The sequence below is a fragment of the Pithys albifrons genome, chromosome 16, assembly GCF_047495875.1.
Source record: "Pithys albifrons albifrons isolate INPA30051 chromosome 16, PitAlb_v1, whole genome shotgun sequence".
NCBI classification, from domain to species: Eukaryota; Metazoa; Chordata; class Aves; order Passeriformes; family Thamnophilidae; genus Pithys; species Pithys albifrons.
Genome location: NC_092473.1, coordinates 14,212,877 through 14,233,423, shown reverse-complemented (window position 1 = coordinate 14,233,423; position 20,547 = coordinate 14,212,877). Strand labels below are relative to the sequence as shown.

Here is a 20,547-nt window from a genome sequence, read left to right as displayed (position 1 = left end):
CTCGACCGCTAATTATAGATCGCAGCAATCAAAACAAAAGAAGGCAAAAGCTCTGCACTTGCCACTCACTGGCTCTGTCCCCTTAGCCTGGCCCTGTTCTTGTGGCAGCTCCCACATCACAGCCAAACCCTCCAAACCACCCCAGCACGGCGGTGCCGGGCTGCTCTCCCATGGCAGCAGCCACAGTGGTTTTGCTGGGGACCACAGGGTGTTTTACCAGGAGAACTGAAACTTGTCCTTGGACACTCACAACACAGCAGCTCGATCCCAAGCCTCTCCCCAACTTCCTGTCACCCTCCTTACTGCCTTCTCTCAATGGAAGAGTGGCTTTGCCATCCTCCACTGCTGCACAGAAACATCAACCCCCAGCATGAAGGTTTATCAAACAGCAGGACAAGCCAGTGCTGAGGGGTAATTGCAGGGGTTCAGCATGGGAAGGCATCCCTGAGTGATCACACAACCTCTGCATCCACCCGGGGCTGGGAGGAAGGAATTTCTGCACGTCTGAGCAGGCTCGGCTTAGCCAGGGCTCGGCAGGGCTGGGAACGGCTGCTGGCACACACCCCGTGGAGGGGAAGGGGGTGGGATCTGCTTGGCATTCCCAGCGGGAGCAGAACACCTCAGGGGAATAATCAGTGTTACTCAGCAATGCCCAAGGTGCTGGGGCACAGGGCTGGCTCCTCACATCCCCCACAGCCTGACCTGAGTGCCACTAGACCCCCTCAGTGACCCCCAATACTCAGCCATCACAGACTGATGCTGTGGGGGGGTGACTGTGGGTCTCAAATAGCCAGGCAACACCTTCAGCAGAGCTGGTCCAGGCAGCAGTGCAGATCCCACACAAGGATGTGCTCCACAGAAAGGTCAGGAGAGTATTTTTACACCGTGAGGAGGAAGGATCCGTGACTGCCTCCTTCAGCTGTGATGACTCTCCTGCCCTCCTGATGACCTCCAATGGCAGCACAAAGGGCCACAGGGGCAGTGAGTCCAGGTGCCAGCACTGTGGTATGTCACCCTGTCCATGACACCGTCCCACACTGCACATATGCACATTCCCTTTCTGTTTGTATTTTTCCACTTTCTCCCTTCTCAAGGGGAAAAAGCCCAAGAGGTGCCTGGAGAACAGCAGGATGCTCCCAACTGTCCTCTGCATGATCTCTGGCAATATTCCCATATGGTGTATAAGGCTGGGGCACTGCCTGGGTGCTTCTGCCCAGAGGCAGGAGAACACGGGGTAGTCAATCTCCTCAGCATGCAAAGAGGCAAAACAATATTCCAGACTGTGTTTCCCAGCATCCTTTTACATCCACCTCACACTGGGGCATCTCCCTGCTCCAGGCAGACACAAACTACTCTCCTGTCACTGTTAGGACAGGAAACACCAGCCCAGTGCAGAGCCAGGTTGCTGACACTGAAAATGTATTAAAGCCTCCCCCGCTCCTACGGAAGACATTTAAATTATTTAGGGCACTTGGACCAACCCCAAGTGAAAATACAAACAAACACACAGGCATGAAATTTGAGCCACACTTGCCCTGCTTCCCCATCCCACGGTGCCCTCGCAGGAGGCACTGGAGGAGGACCAAGGCATGCCGACCTAGCAGGGAGCTTCCCCACCACAGACACATTCCTGTGTGTCCCTGTCCCACAGGTACACTGTGCTTCATGAGCCTCCTGCCCAGATGGATCCCAGCACAGGAGTGCCCACTGAGCCAGCACACTCAACCTTAGGCACCTTCCCACAGGATTGCTGTAGCCAGGAGGATAAATCAGCAGCCTGGGGTGGTCATGGCAGGACTGACATGCTGGGTTCTTCAGCCCCACTCTGCAGCTCCCTGTGGAGGGGTTTCCCCTCCTTTGATCCCCGCTCTGTGTTTTTCCAATGGGAGCAGTGCTGGTGGCACACCACAGCTCCAAGGCAGGCAAGCAGTGGGAAGGAATTCCAGCTGACCTACTTTCCATGGGCATCACTAAGCAGGGCCTCCTTCCTGGACACTGCCAAGGTGATTCACCACCACCAAAACCCAGCTGGCACCGAGGAACAGCGCAGGAAGGAGGGGGGGATGACCTTGGGGACCCCCCTCAGTGCTTCCTGCCAACAGCTGATCAATTCCACGCCAGGAGGGACCCACACGCCTCCAAAACCCCCACCACCCTCCACAGACCGTCCACCAAGCTCCCACGCAAACCCAGCCTGGCACTGAGTCAAACCCAGCGAGCACAACTCTCCTTCAGCTTGGCAGAGCACTCCAAGGGCAGAAGATAACCCTGGCTGATCCCCACATCCTGGGCACGGCTGCGTCTCTGCCTGGCAGCACTTACCATCTCGTCGAGGGCATAGCGCAGCAGCCCGTGCTCGTAGAGGATGAAGAACCGACGCTGCCATTTCTGCAAGAGAAGACAGCAAGGCAGGTCACAACAGTGCCCACCAGTCCCTCGGCCTTGCCAGGGGCACTGGGGTTGCACATCAGCGGGCAGGGCTCTGTCAGGGGTCTGCATGCCCACACTACCTACTGTTGATTTACTGCCTGACTTTGTTGGCACCCAGAGGAGGCTGTTTGGGGTTTCTTCCCCACTCTGCTCCTCTCTGCATTCAGACAGATCCCAAACTGGCCTGGTTTAACCACACAGAGGAGAAAAATAACAAGACAAAAGATTCTTCCACTCGCAACAGACACCCACAAGTCCTGTTGCTGCTCTCCAAGAGACCTCAAGGAAATATGGATATATTGAGTTGGGAGGGACCCACCATCAAGTCCAACTCCAGGCCCTGCACATGACACCCCAACAATCCCACCATGTGCCTGAAAGCATTGTCAAGACACTTCTTGGACTCAGGCAGGCTTGGGGCTGTGACCACTGCCCTGGGGAGCCTGTTCCAGTGCTCAAAAGGTGAAAACCCTTTTCCTGATACCTAACCTGAACCTCCCCTGACTCAGCTTCATGCTGAAAATACTGGAGACACCAGAAGAATCCCCAAACTAAGTGCTCCCAGCCCTCAGGTTCATCCTGTATCATCTATTCCAGCACCCAGTGCTGGAGGGTGACAGGATGTCATGTCAGATGTCCCCCAGCAGCACACAAGCTCAGTCTGGATGTTGACAGTACCTCCAGGGTGGCACTGCCCAGGCGGTCCTGGCACCGTGCTGGCACTGCTGCTTCTGCAGCTGCACAGCAAACTAGACTGGAGGACTGATCTGGCTGGAAAACTGCTTTTTTTGTGTGTGCCAGGTTGTTTTCAGCCAAGAGCAAAAACTGGTTGAGCAGGCTGAAATAAAAAAGGTCCTGGATTCATAGCCCCAGTGCAGCAATTCTTATCTTGCTTTTCTCAGCCCTTTGGGCAAAGTCCAGAGTGCTCTGGAACAAGTGAAACTACCAAGGACCTTGTGCATCTCCACAAGCGGCAGCTCAGGCTCTGAGGGGACCAGGATCCCATGTCCCCATGATGTTGGGCCAGCAAGCCTGGTACTAGCTGTGACTCCAAATAATGACCCATATACCCCAGGCTGAACTCAGAATCCAATTCTTGCTCACTTGGGAGCAATTTTTTTATTACCAACAGCTCTGAGAACATCTTGGCTGCATGACAGAGGGTTCACGGACTATTGCCATCCCTCCCACGCACAAGACAGCCCTATCCTGGCAGCCCCAGCAGCAAGTTCTGTGAAAGACAAGCTCAGGGACAGGCTGAAAGTCCTCGTTACAAGCCAGTGGTGAAAGGACACCAGGCTTGGCCAGGTCCTTCTGGACCTCACCCCCCGCCCAGGGCAGGAAAGTGGGTGATGCTTTGACCCCACACGATGCTGTTGTTTCAGCCAGCCATGAGCAAACCCCTTTGGGAAGAAGCTGAGTGTGTCCTGCTCTGTCTGCAGGTCCCTGCTGCCACCACTTGGCTTCAGAGTTCTGTAAGGTTATAGCAAATGGCACACACCTCTCAGCCCCTTCCTTGCTGCAGGACTTGCCTGCCACAAGAATGTTCACATTAGGGGATGGGATGCAGCCCCTCTCTAGAGCACTGGGCATGCCCATGATAAGCTGCAGAAAATAAAGCAGTTGTTTCCAAGCCCCAAAGGCAAACTGGGAGCTTTCTGATGGCCCCAGCACAGCTTAGAGCCACACAGCCCACACCCCACTGGCCTGAGAGCCTTCCCGACAGCTTGGCATGTGTCAGGCCAACCAGAGCAGCATCAGAACATCAAAAACAAACAGCAACAAGCAATAAAATTGCACAGACTGAGCCTGACCAGCACCTGCAGTGCCCCAGGCTGCTGCTCAGCACGGGAGACCTTGCAGCCCAGAGGAGGCATTCCAGCCTTGCTGCAGGAAACATCTTCCAGCTTCCTGGTTTGCACGAGGGGGTGGGTGCATGGAGGTGCCTGCAGCACTCCCGGGGTCACAGTCACCCCCATAGGCAGGGACAGGCCCTTGCTACTCCTGCCACTCCCACCCACGTCATGGGGAGAGGATGTCTCAGCTTCAACTCACCCGGGAACGATGGACAGGGTTGTCAAAGTCCGTTCCTTCCGGGGCCAGCAGCAGCCAGCCACCATAAATGGGTTTGGCCTGCAAAGAAACAGCAGAGAAACACTCAGGCACAGCAGAAACCGGCTCAACATGGATCAGCACTACGGGGAAACGATGGTCACGGACCGCGGGAAACCGCACCAGCCCTCAGCACGGAGGCAGCTGTGTGAGCTCAGCCTCCCACACACACACAGACTCAGCGTTCCCAGTGCAGGGAACACGGTGCGTGATGGCAACCCGTGATGTGACATCCAGTGTGCCAAGGGGAATGAGACGAGGACTCGGGAGGAAGCACAAACCCCAGCCACAAACTGCAAACACAGCTGCTCCTGCGTGGCATCGTGCCCAGAGTACCAAGCTCCTGGATACTGCAGAGCCCGTCCTTCCCCTCACTATCGGCAGCACGCCTCTACTCCAGAGCAAAAACACACTCCAAAGGAGAGCTCGGTGTTTTCCGTTTGTTAATTAAGAGAGGAAAAACTACCCAGTGCTGGCAGCTCTCCAGCTCCCAGCCGCTTCCCGTGCCGTGCACATCCAACTCCTGCTTCCCTGCACACGGGCAGCCCCTGCCAGCCCACTCCTCCCTGCCAGCCCAGTCCAGCAGCCCACTGCTGAGCACACAGGAAGGTCAGAGCCAGGAGCAGGGAAAACAGCGCTCGTTCAGCCGGCTGGGAAGAGAAAGGGGAAGAATACCCGGAAAGAAACTTGCAGCACTGCCGTTTATCAGTGGGAAAAAAATATCCAGGCTCTTTCCACTGGTGGTGTGGATGCAGCAGCGGCCAGGGCGAAGCAGGCCCAAGCCATGGCGAGCAGTGGGACGTGGATGGGCACTGGGAAGATCCTCCCACACAAAGTCCTACAGGCACCACTCCTGCTGCCTGTCAAGCTGCAAACTATGAGCCAACACCTGGCAAGGGCTGGGGCCAAATCCTGGTGCAAGAGTGGCAAGGCATTGCCACAGCAGCAAGGTGGATCCACAGAGATACCAGGACAGGCTGGGAGAGAGGAAGCCCAGGGCAGATCCAGCCCCAGGAGCCCCTGGGTCTGGGAATGCTGCTTTCCAGCATGAAACATCCATGCACGTCCAGCCCAGCTCAGCCAAACAGAGACAAGGACACATGTTTCCAGCTCCTCTCTGAATGATTCAGTTAATCTTGTTGCTTTCATTCTTTTTTTCCTGTTCCTTAAAGTTTAAAAGTGTTTCCAACTAAGTACCTCCCCTAGATTCCTCCTGCCAGTTTCTGTGGTTTTGTAATGTTAAAAAAAGTTTCCCCTCTGGAAAAATCCCTGCAAACAATAGAAGAAACTGCCTATGCACCAGAAACTGTCAAATGCATGAAGCACTGAGTAAGCAAACTGGAAACACGCTGGAGGAGCCCTTTTACTGTTTATAAAGTGAAAAAAAATAACAAAATCTCTTATCCCCCTCCACAATGTGACATACCAGCTCAAGGTGTTGCTCTCCCAGCAGCTGGGAAAACATGATTTGAGAAGACCTTCCTTCCTTCCTTCCCTCTTTAAATGGGATTATAACTGATGAAAACAGAGCACGGGGAGCAGGATTCAACTTTGGGGAGTTGCTTTCCTCCATCCCAGGGCACCCCGACCTCCAACTGTTCCCAACCAGCAGGAGCCTCACCCACACTGGGGGCACAGAAAGGCACCTGCAGGCACTGCAGCCCCCCCAAGTTTGGCAAGGAGCCCTGAGATCCCCAGGACCCTTACCCAACTCACCTGGATGCTGGTGCCCTGCTCGCCCATGGCCCCCATGGCACCTCCAGCCGCCCAGCACTGACTCTGCACCCGGCTCTGTGCCACCCACACTGCCAGCGCCCGGCAGGTGAGGGCAGGTGAGCCCAGCTCGTCACTCCCCCGATACACCCTGTCCCGACACACCCCGCCCCACCCAACGCCACCCATGACGTATCTGCACCCCCGCGGCCGCAGGGCTTTGAGGTGGGGGGCGTGGCCACAGCCAGATTGGAAGAGCCAAATTTCCCAAATTTCTGTTTTACAAGGGAAAAGCAAAATTGCAAATATGTAAAGGTGACCCACTGGAGACCCTTCAACTGTGATAGGAAATGGGGTTCCCAAATTCCCATGAGGAAACCTGGGCTAAGCCCTGAGCAACCAGCTCTGAGGCTTGAGAAGATCTTTCAAGTGGCCTCCACTACCCAGGAACAAGAGGACGGCAGCGATAGCAGGACACAGTGTCCCCAACACTTGGCACTTGGCAGTGATGGCAGGACACAGTGTCCCCAACACTTGGCACCACCATGCCAAGGTGGCACCCTGGTGATGCCACAGGCAGCCAAGCCGCTTGCAGGGCCCAGCCCTCCTCCACTCCCCAACACTTTCCTCTGTGCTCCAGCACTGCCCCTGGGCACAGACAAGTGCTCAACCCAGCCAAGCCCCACGAGAAAAACCTCTCCCTGACAAAAGCCACAGCACTGCAGCCCTCCCACAGGACTATCCTACACCACTCTGAGCACCCCACTGCACCCCACAGCATCCAGCCCCACACAGCCCCCCATGTGACAGGCAGCAGGCAGGTCCCAGTGCCACACCAGGGATGAAGTAACCATGAACCCAAAACAGAGAATGTCACCAGCACCAAGCAGACTCACAGGCATAAAGCCCTGCCCTACCTCAGCCCGGCTCACACCCCTCAGCAGACATCATTTTGCCCTCAACCACTCCCAATTTTGGCTCAGCTGCCTATATATAAAGCACTGAGCACCTGAAATACACACCCTTAACATAGAGCACTGTCATTTTTGTACCAATGTCATAAAAAACCACCAGTGGGCTACACTTACTTTGGCAGAAGAATCCAATTTCAGATATTGAAACTGAAATAGCTGAAACGTATGAACTAGAGCCAGGCAGCGTGGGCAGCCTGGATCCACCCATCAACAGATGAACACACAGCAGCGCTTTTTAAAGCCAAACCAAAACAAGCTCCTGCTAAAACCAAGCAAATGCCCAGAGAGGTATAAGCCTAAATAAAAGGGATATGAATTAGAACATGAAGTGTCTAAAATAAACTCATCACACCTGCGTTGGAATGGCTGTGCTGCAGTGAGGTTTAAAATAAACCCAGTGTGGGAGGGCAGGTCTGGGGGGGTGTTACAGCACCAGGATGGAGCTGGAGTCACACGATGCTTCACACCAGCTTGGCTTCCTCTGGAGAGCTCAGCAAGAGGAGGAAAATGCAACACCCAGCACTGAGCAAGAGCTCAGAGCAAAAAATTCCCTCTTTCAAGCAGGTATGTCCAACCTCACGTTAAGGGATGGTGTTAGAGTAAACCCCAGGGTTCCCAGGGGACCTTTGACCCTGCAAAGCCCCATCTGCCAAGCTGCAGGGATATCTGAAGGGCAGCTCCAGGTAGTTCCTTCACAAGGAGCAGCCACATGGGGTGTCTGAGCACTGGATGGGTGGCTTGGCTTTTATCCAGAAGGTACCTGGCCGAAGAGCGAGCCACAAAATGCCATGGAAAGCAGAGTGGAGGGTGGCAGCTGGCACTGTGATGGATCCACAGCTGGGGTGGGGTGGCGTGACACTCGCCCCACCACTGTGTGGGAGGCGCGGCCAGGTTGGAGCCCCACAGCGCCCAGTTCCATCCCACCCCTGACTCAGGCAGAAACACCTCCACGTCACTGCTCCGCTTCCTGTCACACCTCTAGGAGTGTCCAGGTAGCCTGTCCCACCTTTGATCCGTCACGGGAGCTGGGCTGTGGAGCACCCACAGCCTCTCACCTGCCTCTCAGGTCACCATCCCAGCCACTGCATCCATCCCCTTGGCCCACAGGTGTACCCAGGGGGAGGATGTGCCTCCAGCCCAGCGCCAGCAGCACGGCGGGTGGGAGGAAGCGGAGAAGGAAGCAGCCCCAGCTGGGTTTACACAAAGCTGTCAGGCTGCTGCGCTGAGGCTGCCCAGGCACGGACAAACCACCCCAACCAGCTCCACCAGCACTGGGAACACGATTGCCAGCAGCTGGAGAACTGAGCTTGAAGGACATGCAGAGCCATGCAGCACTTCCCAAAGCCCAGGGGGATACAGGAACCCCTGCACACCCCCAGGGCTGCAGGGCACCCACTTACAGAGGGCAGGACAGGTCACAGGAGTGTGGCAGCCCATGGAGTGCCAGGTCATGGGGCTGGAGGTGGGCTGTGACAGCAACGAGCTGTCTGCTGGACAAGCTTTCACACCTGCTGTTTTTGGTGGTACTTTCACCTATCCTTCCCTGTGCAGACCAGCCAGCCAAGCAGGATGCTCAGCAGCACCGAGCACAGCCACAGCATGTTGGGTGCCCACAGGAGCTCATTGCACAAGGTGGAACAGGAGAGCTGTACCAGCATCCACTTCCCCTCTCAGGTGCCTGATATAAACACTGAGCACCCACATAAATACTGGGGTACTGGACATGTGGGTGGGCTGGGATGCCCCCACAGCCAGTCCCCACCCACCCCAACCTGCTCCAAGGGAAGTCTGAATCCATTGCTGGGAGAGACTCCCGGCTCCAAGCGCGTGGCGGGAGGGATAATCTGTTTAGGCTGCCGGCAGACGTAATCAGCCTGTCTCGGGTGGAGGCAGGGCTTGTTTTGTTCAGGCTTGGCAACTGAGCGGGAAGGGGAAGAAAAATGGATTGTTGCAGCAGAGCTTTAGGCTCTGCCTGCAGCACTGAGAGCAGAGAGCCCTGCGCACCAGGGGAGCAGTGCCAGGGCTTCCAGCAGCCCCCAGAGAAAACAATGTCCCCAACCTAGACCAGGCTGTGGGTGAACCCACGGTGGAACATGGCCCACCACCTTTATGGGCTCAGCCCTGATATTCACCAAAGGAGCCTCTCTGACAGCAGTGCCTACTGCTCCCCACATCTAGGGCAGCGCAACAGAATCACAGCTCTCTGCCAGACCCACAGAGAGCACAGCCCCAGAGTGGTGACAGTGAGGTCACTGTCCCCTGTGCATTGACTCCTGATCCATTCACGGCTACCGAGAGCGAGGGACCCATTCCCGGCACAGCTCAAGGGGAAAGTCACTACAAACTTTGGTGTTGCAACCTCAGAATAGGAAATCTGGGCGTTTTCAGCTCTGCTCTGGGTTTTGTACACCTTGGAGCCAAGAGAACATCGCTGATGGGTGAGTCGGAGCAGCCATCACCCGGCAGGAATGGGGAAGGTGACATGGTGTTCAGGGAGGGAATGGGAAGCAATACCCAAGCAAGCTTTCCTGCCCACAGCACAGCTTCTAGGAACTGAGAGGCAGGCATTGCTTAACTTTCTGCATGCTCCCAGTGGGATGCCATATGGACCACTGGAGACCCGTGACCCCGGCTGGCAGGAGGCTCCACAAACACCGCTGTGCAGACCTGCGCTCCAGCTGCAATCCCAAGGGCCGGGATGTAGCCCAGCCTCGGTGGTTAAGCCACTTACATCCTCTTTCCCTGCCCCTACAGCCTTTCTCCTCTGCTATCTGTAACCTGGCGACATAGAGGAGCAGGGCCCAACCCCAGTGCACAGGCTGCGGTGCTGCCAGTGAGCGTCCACAACGACTCCCGGAGCAAAAGCCCTCTCAATCCCCAGCTCCACATGCAAGTGGTCACTTACTGCCCCTGGGTTCAGCCCAAACTGGTGCTTCATCCAGAACAAGATGTGGGCATCTCTGGGGGCCCACCCTGAATGCATGGGTACAGTCCCCTCTCCATCCACCTCCTGCTAAAACACGTGCACCAGCACAGGCATAAGCCAGTTGCTGCTGGAGCTGCAAATCCCAGGCCAGGCTTTTACCACCAACACAGCTCCACGTGCAGGGATGAGGCCAAACCAGACTGGACCTTGAGAATGAGGAACACCAGGTGGTGCTGCCATGGGGCAGCTGTTGGGCACTATGCACAGCACAGCCCTCCTGGCACATCAGGAGTGCCAACCCAGCCACTGGCAAACCCAAAGGGATGGAGCTGCCTGGGCAGTTTGTTGCATGGGCAGCAGGACTGACTGACCAACCGGAGGAACAGGAAGGGGAAAGGTTGAATTCACGCTCCATGCGAACAGCCAGCCTCCTTCTGCAAACACCTCAGCTCTGGGCCCAGGACTGTGCTCGGTCTGAGCACTGCCACCGGCTTGGGCAGTCAGAGGAGGAGCTGGATGAGCCCAACTGTGGCATGCACGAGCAATGTCAAGCAGCAGCAAAATGAAGTGGGACAGAACGGACTTTGCAATTTCAGCTCCTCCTGAAGCAGCCCTGAAGCCCGTGTGCCTGCCATATCTAACCACTTCCCAGCACTGGCCTTCCTCTCAGCGCCTGGGAGAAGCCGTAACATCTCTCCAGAGTGCTGGAGAGGGGATTTATCACTCTGCCGGGTGCCAGCGCAGATAAGGCGCGGCGCCGTGCAAAAACCCAACAGCACCTAAGTCTGCGAAGGGGATGGTTCTCCAGCACCCAAAGGCGCCACCACCTCCCTTCCCTTGGGCCACACACAGGGCCAAGTGCACCCCAAACTGACCCCAGCACCCCACATGACACCCATCCCGAGCTCCTGCTGCCCTCCTATCACTCTCCAGGGGTGGGATGCTCCACATGGGTAACAGCCATCATGATCCTGCCCACTCCAGTCCCCCAGCTGTGTCCCCCAAGTCCCTGCCCTCCGCAGCCACCAACAGAGGGGAGTTTGACATTTGCAGAGAATCTCCTCCTGTTTGATCCTAATAATTAGTCAAGCAGAGGCAAATTTTTGCAGCGTGATACAAGCAGCAGGGAGTAGGGAATGCAAGCATGGGGGCTGCTTTCCAGGAAAGTGAGGGCTTTTTCACCCCCAGGGAACAGGGGCGGAGGGAAAAGCGTGGCCGGGACATGATCCCTCACCCTGTCACCCTTTGGACAAAGCATGGAGCCAGGATAAGACCTCAGGCCCAGGGCATCCAAGCTCCATCAATGCAATGTCCCAGAGCAAAGCCAAGCCTGTGACCCATTGCTGACACACTCCAGCCTCAGGGCTCCTGGCCACCAGCTGCTCAGCATCCAAAACAGTAGGAAAGTGATAATGTCCAATGGAGAAGAGATGGAAATAACCACCCGCTGCTGCTGGGCAGGGGTGTCACGGGAGGAGGCAGTGGGAAAAGTCCGTGAGCTCCATTTTCTAACTGGGTGGTCCTCTGGGCATCCATGCCATGATCTCAAACAAAAAAGGAAAAAAAAGAAAACCCAAACAAAAAAAAAACATTGGTAGCTGGAAAAATGTCCTCGAATTCCTTTATCTGTGCCAGTCCCCATGCCCCGAGAGAGCACACGCATGGAGAAAATTAAAAGTAACTGCTTTACACTCTGCTCTTCTTCCAATTCAGGCCAGGCAGAATTTTGAGGTTAATTCCCAGCCTGTCCCATGTTGTGGGGGCTTCATCTTACAGACCAAAGGCATGTGTGTGCAGGCATGGATCAGCCTGTTGCAGCTGGTGTGGAGAGCAGGGATCTCACAGTGACACCCCCACAGCCCCTTAGAGCCCTGGATGGCTGTTTGGGAAGAGGGACAGGCTGGCTTTCTCCTGCAGATGGAAAGGGGTCCCTGGGAACCATTCATCTTCCCAGGGCAGGCTCTGGAAAGTTGATCTTCCACACGAGGTTCACAGGTGGTTACAGTGGACCGTGTGATACCAGCACAGGCACGTCTTGCCAGGAAAGAGGGAATTCCCACGGAAAGGGAATTTCTGCCTTGCTGGGAAAGGAACAGCATAAGATGATCTGGCAAAGGGTGGGTGGCACAGCCAGGACAGAGCAACCAACAGCACCATATCTGCCAGGGACCAGGGCTCAGATTCTGCCACTGCACAGGATCACAGGGCTCTGATCATCCACGACCCACAGCAACAGATTTTCCAGAGGGAGAACAGACGTGATAACTGACCCAGTTTTTCCTATGCACCCCAGAAGGTCAAACAGGGATTAAGGGGGGAGGGGGGGGTCAAGGCAACGTCATCTCCCACTTGCAGCCCTGGGGGGGACACAGTCACATCTCTAATGGGTGGTGGGACCACATGTAGCTGCCTCAAATCACAACGACCCCCGTTCGGCAGCGCAGCCACGCACAAAAACAACTCGTGAACGCAGCTCTCCCGGGATTAGGGACTTAGCGTCCGCACAGCCCTTTGAAGTTGGAAGCGCTAAGTCTGATTATTATTAGAGAGCTCCAGCTCATTAATCCTGATGTTTGGGGCTGGATTTCCCCCCTCCCAGCCCCATTCCTAAGCCGGTTCCCGAGTACGACGGAAATCCACTACTACCACTAAATATTTGTGACTCTTTGCAAACACACTCCAGGTCTCTGCCCCAGCGGCTCCAGCACCTCGGAGCACCCGGAAAGGAATGGGGGCAGCTCCAAACACCCACACAGGTATTTTTATCTAATAAAAATCCAAAAGAGACACGAGTGCGTAAGTGTGAAGTACCTTCACCTTTCCTGCAAGCCAAGTACAAAGGTCAGATGACTCTCAAAGACTTTTCTAGCCTGACTATATAGGTAATCACCAACACTGTCCCTGTCCGCGGGATGCACTCAGCATGGAGCCCCCACGCTGCGGTGTGGGACCCTCCCGACCCAAGCAAAGCTTAAAAGAATGAATTAAGAAGGAAGAAACATTCAGAGCTGTTAAATGAACCGTTATTCCTGGGTGTGCTTCGGAGTGAGCACACCCCCATATCCAGCCAGGCCCTCTGCTGCAGCACCTCAGATTCGGAGGGGAGGAGGACAGGGTGCTGGGGAGGAGCTGGGGGGCCACGGCGGGGGCTCCTCAGCACGGGGGGCTGCGCAGCAGGGCGGGAGGGTGAGGCGAGAGCATCACACGCCACCACAGCCACCATCTTCTCTGGGAAGCGGGATTACTCCAGCTCAGCTGCGAGAGAGAAGCCGAGCGGGATTGCGCCGTTTTCCCAACCAGAGCCCCCGTGCGGGGCCCGGATCCGGCCACGGCGCTGACCCCGACCCCACGAGAGCCGGACGTGGGCGCAGCCCCCCAGGGCCACCCACCATCCCCGGGGACAAAGCCAGCAAGGCGCTGCTCAAAACATGGCCCTGGGTCCCCAAGGAGGGGGGAGGCCCCCCATGGCAGGGCAAGCAGGCACACTGCGGGGGTGTGCAATGCTTTGCGCCCCCCAAGAAAAAAATTAACAACATTGCACCAGGAGGCAGCGCAGTCTCCAGCGGGGAAGCGGGAACGGCCGGCCGGGAGCAGGGGTCTCTTCCCGAGCCCCCTCCGGGACGGCTCCTTTGTCTGGGCACGGCCGCGACGCTCCCACCGCCCGCCCCTTCCCGCACACACCACGGCATTTTTTCCAGTTACATTTTTTCCATATTAGCCCTCAGATTTCACGATGCCCCCCCCCCTCCGCCGCCCCCCCAGCGAGCGCAGCAATATGTCTGATCTCATTGCCATAATAGGATCGGGAGCGGGGATGGCAGCCCTGGCCCAGAAAGGTGCGGGAGGAGGGAGGGCGGCCCTACTCCCCCTACCCCGACACCACCGATGGGCCCCCGTGCCCCAAAACACCCCCCGTGCCCCCTGCCATGGGCGCGGGAGTCTTGGGCCTGTGTCAGGCCTGGGAGGGAGAGGAGGGAGAGGAGAGGAGGGAGAGGAGGGAGAGGAGGGAGAGGAGGGAGAGGAGGGAGAGGAGGGAGAGGAGGGAGAGGAGGGAGAGGAGGGAGAGGAGGGAGAGGAGGGAGAGGAGGGAGAGGAGGGAGAGGAGGGAGAGGAGGGAGAGGAGGGAGAGGAGGGAGAGGAGGGAGAGGAGGGAGAGGAGGGAGAGGAGGGAGAGGAGGGAGAGGAGGGAGAGGAGGGAGAGGAAGGCCTCAGCCCCCCAGCGCTGGGCTCTCTCCGGGAAGGACTGGGGTCCCCTTTCCATGTCCCTGGGAAAGCAATGGGGGCTGTAGGGCAGGGTGTTCATATCCGGCACAGAGGGAATGTTTTGTTTGCAGCAGAGTTTTTCCCAGGACTTTGGGGGACTGTCTGATGGAGCCCACAGGACACTCCCCACCTGCTGCCGTGCACCCCAGGAGGGGAGGGGATCCCCCCAAGTGCTGCCGGTGATGGGCCCCAAATGGCCTCAGGGGGTGAGGCCCCAGGGGAGGTGGCACCGGGGTGTGCCATGGTCTGAGGGAACAGCGGGCACTGTGGGTGTCCCACTGGACACCTGGGAATCTGTGGGGTCAGCAGGCATCCCAGGGGATTGCTGGACACCCTATGGGACTGGACAGCATGCACAGGGGTCCTGGACATCCTATGGATTTCATAAATACCTGTGGGTCCCTGGGCTATCTGCGGGGTCAATGGGCACTCTCTGGGGTCAGTGGGCACCCTGTAGGACCCCACACCACCCACGGGGTCAGCAGGCACCCCATGGGGCTTCTTGACACTTTATGGGACCAGAGCACACCCATGGAGCTTCTGAACACCCCAGAGGTCCGTGGATACCTGTGGGTCCCTGTGCTATCCGTGGGGTCAGCAGGCACCCCATGGGGCTTCTCAACACTTTGTGGAACCAGAGTGCATCCATGGGTCTCCTGAACACTCCGTGGAATATCGAGCTACCTGTGGGTCCCTGTGCTATCCATAGGGTCAGCAGGCATCCCATGGGATCACTGGATACCCCATGGCACCAGAGAGCACTCATGGGGTTCCTGAACACCCCTTGGGATCCATGGATACCTGTGGGTCCCTGTGCTGTCCCCGGGGTCAGCAGGCATCCCATGGAGACCCTGCAGCAACTCCGACAGCCCACAGCACCCATGAGAGCAGCAGGCACCCACGGGACCCTATATATCTATGTGACCAGCAGGAATCCCATAGAACCCCCCGGGATCCTGCGCTAACCACGGGACCAGCAGGCACCCACGGGACCCTGTGCTATCCGTGGGATCCCAGAACATCCATGGGACCTTGTACTACCCACAGAATCCCGAGCTATCCATGGAGACACGCATGGGACCCGACCCCCCCCAAGCTACCAAGGGGACCCCAAGCCACCAAGGGGACACCAGGTTACCCATGGGGCGCGCTGGGGGCGCATTTCGGGGTGGGGTGGGGGGAAACAGAGGGAGTTGGGGGGGCGAGATCCCACCTGGTTGAGGTCCTCATCGTTTAGCAGGTGGGACTCTCGGGGCTTGAAGCAGTTCTGGCACTTGCTCTTGTTGAAGATGTTGGCCTGGAACTTCCTGCAGGGGTTGTCCTTGGCGGCCATGGCGCGGCCCGCGCCCGCTCAGCGCCCGCTCAGCGCCCCGCGGAGCGCGCGCCCATCGCCGCCCCGCGCCCGCGGGGGGCGTCACTGCACCGACCGGGCACCGACACGGGCACCGACCGGGCACCGGCACGGGCACACCCCGGCGAGCGCGGCACGGCGAGAAGAACCACCAAAGGCGGCCGCCTCCGCTGCGGCTCAGCGGGCGCGCATGGCCCGGGCGGCGCGGAGAGGCGCGGATGGGGCGGCGCGGTCTGTGGGGCCGGGAGGGACGCGGAGGGGCGGCGCGGGGGTCGCGGCGGGGCGGGCGGGGGTCCCTGCGGGGCTGTGCGGGCGCTGCGGGAGCCGCTCCCGACTGCGCCGCCCGCGAAGTTTGCAGCGCCGCCGAGCCGGGAGGGACAGGGGCGGGGCCCCGGGGTGACGGACAGGCCCACCCGCCAATGGGAGAGCGTGCCCGAGATAACAAAAGGCCGCTCTGGCCAATGGCGAACGAGGAGAGGGGTGGGCGGGGCGGTGAAACCGGGGGCGGGCTCGGCTGGGCCCGGCCTGGATCGGCTCGGCTTTGCTGGGCTCGGTTTGCCTCGGCTTAGCTGGGCCCGGCCTGAATGGTCTGGGCTTTGGTGGGCTCGGCTTGCCTCGGCTTTGCTCGGCCCGGCCTGGATCGGCTGGGCTTTGCTGGGCTCGGCTCGGCTCGGCTTGGCCGAGCTTGGCCTGGATCTGCTGGGCTCCACTTGGCTGGGCTAGGCCTAGCTACTTTAGGCTTAGCCAGGTGCAGATTGGCTCAGCATGGCCCAGCTCAGTCTGGCACAGACTGGCTGAGCTCACCCCACCAAAACTCAACTTGTCTTGGCTCAGCTTGGCTGTGCTTGGACCAGCTTGGCTACCTTCAGCCTAAGTCAGTTCAGGCAGACTTGGCTCAGCCTAACACAGATCATCTCAGCTCGGCTCAGCCTAGCACAGCTCGGCTTGGCTTGACTTGGCTGTACTCAGCCCAGCTCAGCTCCCTTCAGCATGGCTCAGCGTGGCTTGTTCAGCTCAGCTTAGCGTGACATGGCATGGCTTGGCACAACTCAGCATGGATTGGCCTAGTCTAGCTCAGCAGGGCTCAGCTCAGCTCAGCTCAGCCCAGCCAGGCTTTGTTCAACTTGGCTTAGCCAAGCTCAGCCCCTGTAGGAGGAGTTGCCTGTTGCCCCCCACTCTGTGCCCTGGTGTCCACAGCCCCCCATACAGTGCAGTGACCCCCCCATGCACAGCCCAGGCCCCCCCAGCAGTGGGACACCCTGAGGTGGCAAACCATTGACCATGATCCCAACCACGGGCACAGCCCAGCCCTGGCACAGGTGGGCACACGGGGGGTCATCACTCCTTGGACACACAGATTTGGTGGGGGCAATATGGCCTCGGGTTCCTTGAGCATCTCTGTGACCCGCAGCACTGGGGACAAAGCAGGGACAGGGTTGCGCGTCCCACCTCAGCCACGTCCCTGCTGTGCCACCACCCCGGGGCCAGTCGGGAGCTCCTGTTTGTCCAGTGAGTTTTATCCGGTGGAGACCGGCAGGTAAATACACCTGACCAGGTGATAAGGACCCGGTGTGAGGCCACAGGTTTGGCCTCCCAGCTGTGTCCTGGGGAGCCCCAGGTGTGCACAGGAGGGCCGGGGCAGGGATCTCAGCACCTGTGAAGCAACACTGGGGCAGGAGAGAGGTGACAATGCTGACCCTGGAGCAGGGGAACAAGGCAAAGGTGCCAAGTGGCACCTCAAAAATGCACCCGAGACTGGCACATCCTGCCACACCCCGATGCTGCTGTGGCACACAGTGTCTCCTGCTCACCCCAATATTCCCCTCTGGCATGGAACGGGGCCCTGCCATAAGGAACAGCCACATGGACCTTCCTGGATTTTTGGGACCAGGAAAAACCCGTTGGAGAAGAGGTGGTGGCGTGGTCCCCTCACACCCGGCACTGCCCCGCTGTTTGATGTGGGACTCGGCCTCGGCGCCTCGCCACGCCGGCTCCACACTGTCATCCCCAGTAAACAGAGCCCAGCTCAATTGCCTGCTTGTTTATTAATTTTTGCTCCATCAAAGGCAGCTTTAATCATCTCTCTCCCTCCTGCCACGGCCACTCGCGGCACTCACCATGTGCCGTGGATTGGGATGGGACAAGGGGACTGTGGGGCTGACCCGCTCCCACACCAGTGATCCCAGTGCATCCTCACCCAGCCCCAAGCCCACATGATGCTCCCAGGCTGAAGGTGGCCACCAGCCCCACACACATCACAAGTTTGGGTGGATATTCCCACCTTTTCCTTGATCCTAAGGTTATAAAAGCAGCACAACCCTTCCCCAGGGAGGGAGGATTTTCCCCTCTGGGATTTACAGACCCTCCTGCCCTTGCTGTGGGTCCAGGGTTCACCTGGCACATGACTGCAGAAATCCTGCTCTTTGGAGAAGGGTGGATGATTTTCCCAACCAGCTCTTGTCCTTCCTTGATCCCTCTTTCCTCCCTCCCTCCTTCCATCCCCAACGTTAGATTATTCCCTGCCACCTTCCTTGCTGAGGATGTGGCGTGTCCTGCATCCCACAGTTCCTACAGATGCCCAGCATTATTTTTCCATCAAAAAGCCCCTCTGCAGCTCCATGGACATGTCTATGTTCTGTCCTCATGGTGCCAACCTCCTTGGGGCATGGACCCCACAGACTAGAGGGTCCCTCCAGGAGTGAAGTGGCTGCTCTTTCCATAGTGCCATGGGGCACCATCCCCTCAAACAAGGGCACAGTGATGGCACAGGGCATGGAGCAGGGAACAGGGCTGGCATCTCCCCTCCTCAGGCCGTGCCTGCCCTGAGACGTGGCTGAGCTGCTCTATGGCTTGGGGCCACGACCAGGCGCCGCGCATGGCCCTGCCAGAGCCGGCAGCACCTCGCGGGAAGCGGCTGGTGCCGGGGCTGGCTCCAGCCTCTCCAAAAATCCAGCTGAACGGGACAGGCTTCTCCACAAACCTGTCGGGCTGCATTCAGCCACCGGCCGCCCGTGTGCCACGTTTGGTGGCTGCTGGAAGCTCACTGCTGGTGGGGACATTCCCTGCATGCCCCACATCCTGGCATGGCCATGGCACCAAGGAACACCATATGTGCCATGGAGGTGGGTGTCCCACCCCATTATCCCCCCACTGCTGCCACCACAGGTTGGGCCTGCCCTGTGTGACAGGTCTCTACAGCCCAGAGCCAGCGCAGTGCAGTTTGCTCAAATGAGGACAATTAAAATAATGGGAAAATGGAAAGTATTTGTCAGGGCTCTGCAGTGGCAGAGGAGGAAGGCGCCGTGGTGAGTCAGCCATCCAAACCAAAGCCCCAGCACCAGGTAAACAAGCTGAAAACCAGGAGGTGTTAGTCACCGGCTCCGGCTGTGCCGGCCCCAACCCGGGAAGGGCATCGGCAAAACCCTCCAGCGCCGGGAAAAGGTTTGGTGCCATCAAACCCCACCAGTGAGACGAGAGCAGCACCCACTCCCTGTCATGGTGTGGAGATCCCTCAAGAACCACCCATTGCCTCAGCTCACAGAGATGTCCCCGGGATGGGGCTGTGGTGCACGTGGCTGTGCCGTGTTTTGCCGGCAAAGCTGTGATGCAGCACATTTTTCCGCAGGGCCAGGCACTGCCACAGCAGGAGCAGGACAGCCAGGTGATCCTCCTGAGTGTCCATCGCTCCCCACAGGACCTTGGGCAAGTCATTTAATCCCTCTGTGCCGCCACCTCGCCGTCATTACAGTGGAGCCAGACAGATGGATGCCCAGGGGAGAGGGCAGGAGTCATGGTTTAAAGCTGGCAAGTCCTGGGATTCCCTCTGGAACCAGGCTGGGATCAAGTGGCACCTCTGAGGGCTTCCCTCCTCCTACCCTGCTCCAAGGTGTGGGATGCTGGATGCAGCCCCTGGTTGTGTGGGGGTTCAGATCCCCCAGCACAGCCTTGCCTGGAGAACATCTGTCAGAGGAACTACTGATCAAGGGAGGCTTGAATGGTGCTCAAGCCACACTGTCTTATAGGGGTGAGACCCACAGGATAGAAATCTGTAGGGGGTGAAAAACACCCTCATGGATGGAGGTGAAATCTCCTGGGAATTGCCCTGGGAACTGTCTTTGTGCCCTGCCCTACCTATGCCTAATTTTCCTAGAATCATACAGTGGTTTAAGTTGGAAAAGACCTTAAAGCTCATCTCATTTCAACCCCTCTGCCATCGGCAGGAACACCTTCCACTAGACCAGGTTGCTCAAAGTCCCATCCAGTCCCATTTCTCCTCAAATTATCCACTGGAGGAAATCCATAGCACTCAACTGCAGCTGATGCCTCTCACAGAGGAGGATGCAGCTTCCATGGAGCTGGAAAAGAGCACAAGGATGGTCCAGAGCAGGTTTCACACACACACAGAGACTTAAGCTTGGCCCAGAAGCCACAGCAAATCCTGTCCCACCAAGCAGAGCTTTCCTGTTCTCCAGAGATGCCAAATGTCTGTGAGTTCAAATCCTAAATTTGATTAATTACACTCCCAGTTGGGCTATCAGTGACTGAGTCCTGTGGCTGCTGCTGCCACCAGAACTCACTGTGCTTTAGCAGGGAAGATCCATATCTGTTGTTCCCACACGTGTCTCCCCAGCTTTTGGCTGAGCCCTGTCTGTCAGGCTGGGCAGAGGGGATCCCCCTGTGATCCCCTCTCACCTCAGCATCCCTGCTAAAAACATCACCCCATGCAAAATTGGGTCCTCTCAGCCTCCCTCATCACTCACCCCCTTGGCCACAGCCCC

At 57.9% G+C, this 20,547-nt stretch overlaps 1 protein-coding gene across 9 annotated transcripts in view; it reads right to left on the bottom strand.

Annotated features, from left to right (window-relative positions):
* The window catches only part of MPRIP (myosin phosphatase Rho interacting protein), a 77,393-nt gene extending 61,257 nt beyond the window's left edge, over nt 1-16,136 (bottom strand). For 7 of the 9 annotated variants that reach the window (XM_071570804.1, XM_071570805.1, XM_071570811.1 and 4 more), the window contains exons 1-3: nt 15,632-16,136; nt 4,486-4,563; nt 2,323-2,388 (exon numbers count right to left, since the gene is read on the bottom strand). In XM_071570804.1, coding sequence (XP_071426905.1) covers nt 2,323-2,388; nt 4,486-4,563; nt 15,632-15,751 — 264 coding nt within the window. In that variant the 5' untranslated portion in view covers nt 15,752-16,136. The remainder of the gene's footprint in view (nt 1-2,322; nt 2,389-4,485; nt 4,564-15,631) is intronic. The other 2 variants (XM_071570812.1, XM_071570813.1) reach the window with 1 other exon arrangement.
* Nucleotides 16,137-20,547: the final 4,411 nt, after the last annotated feature.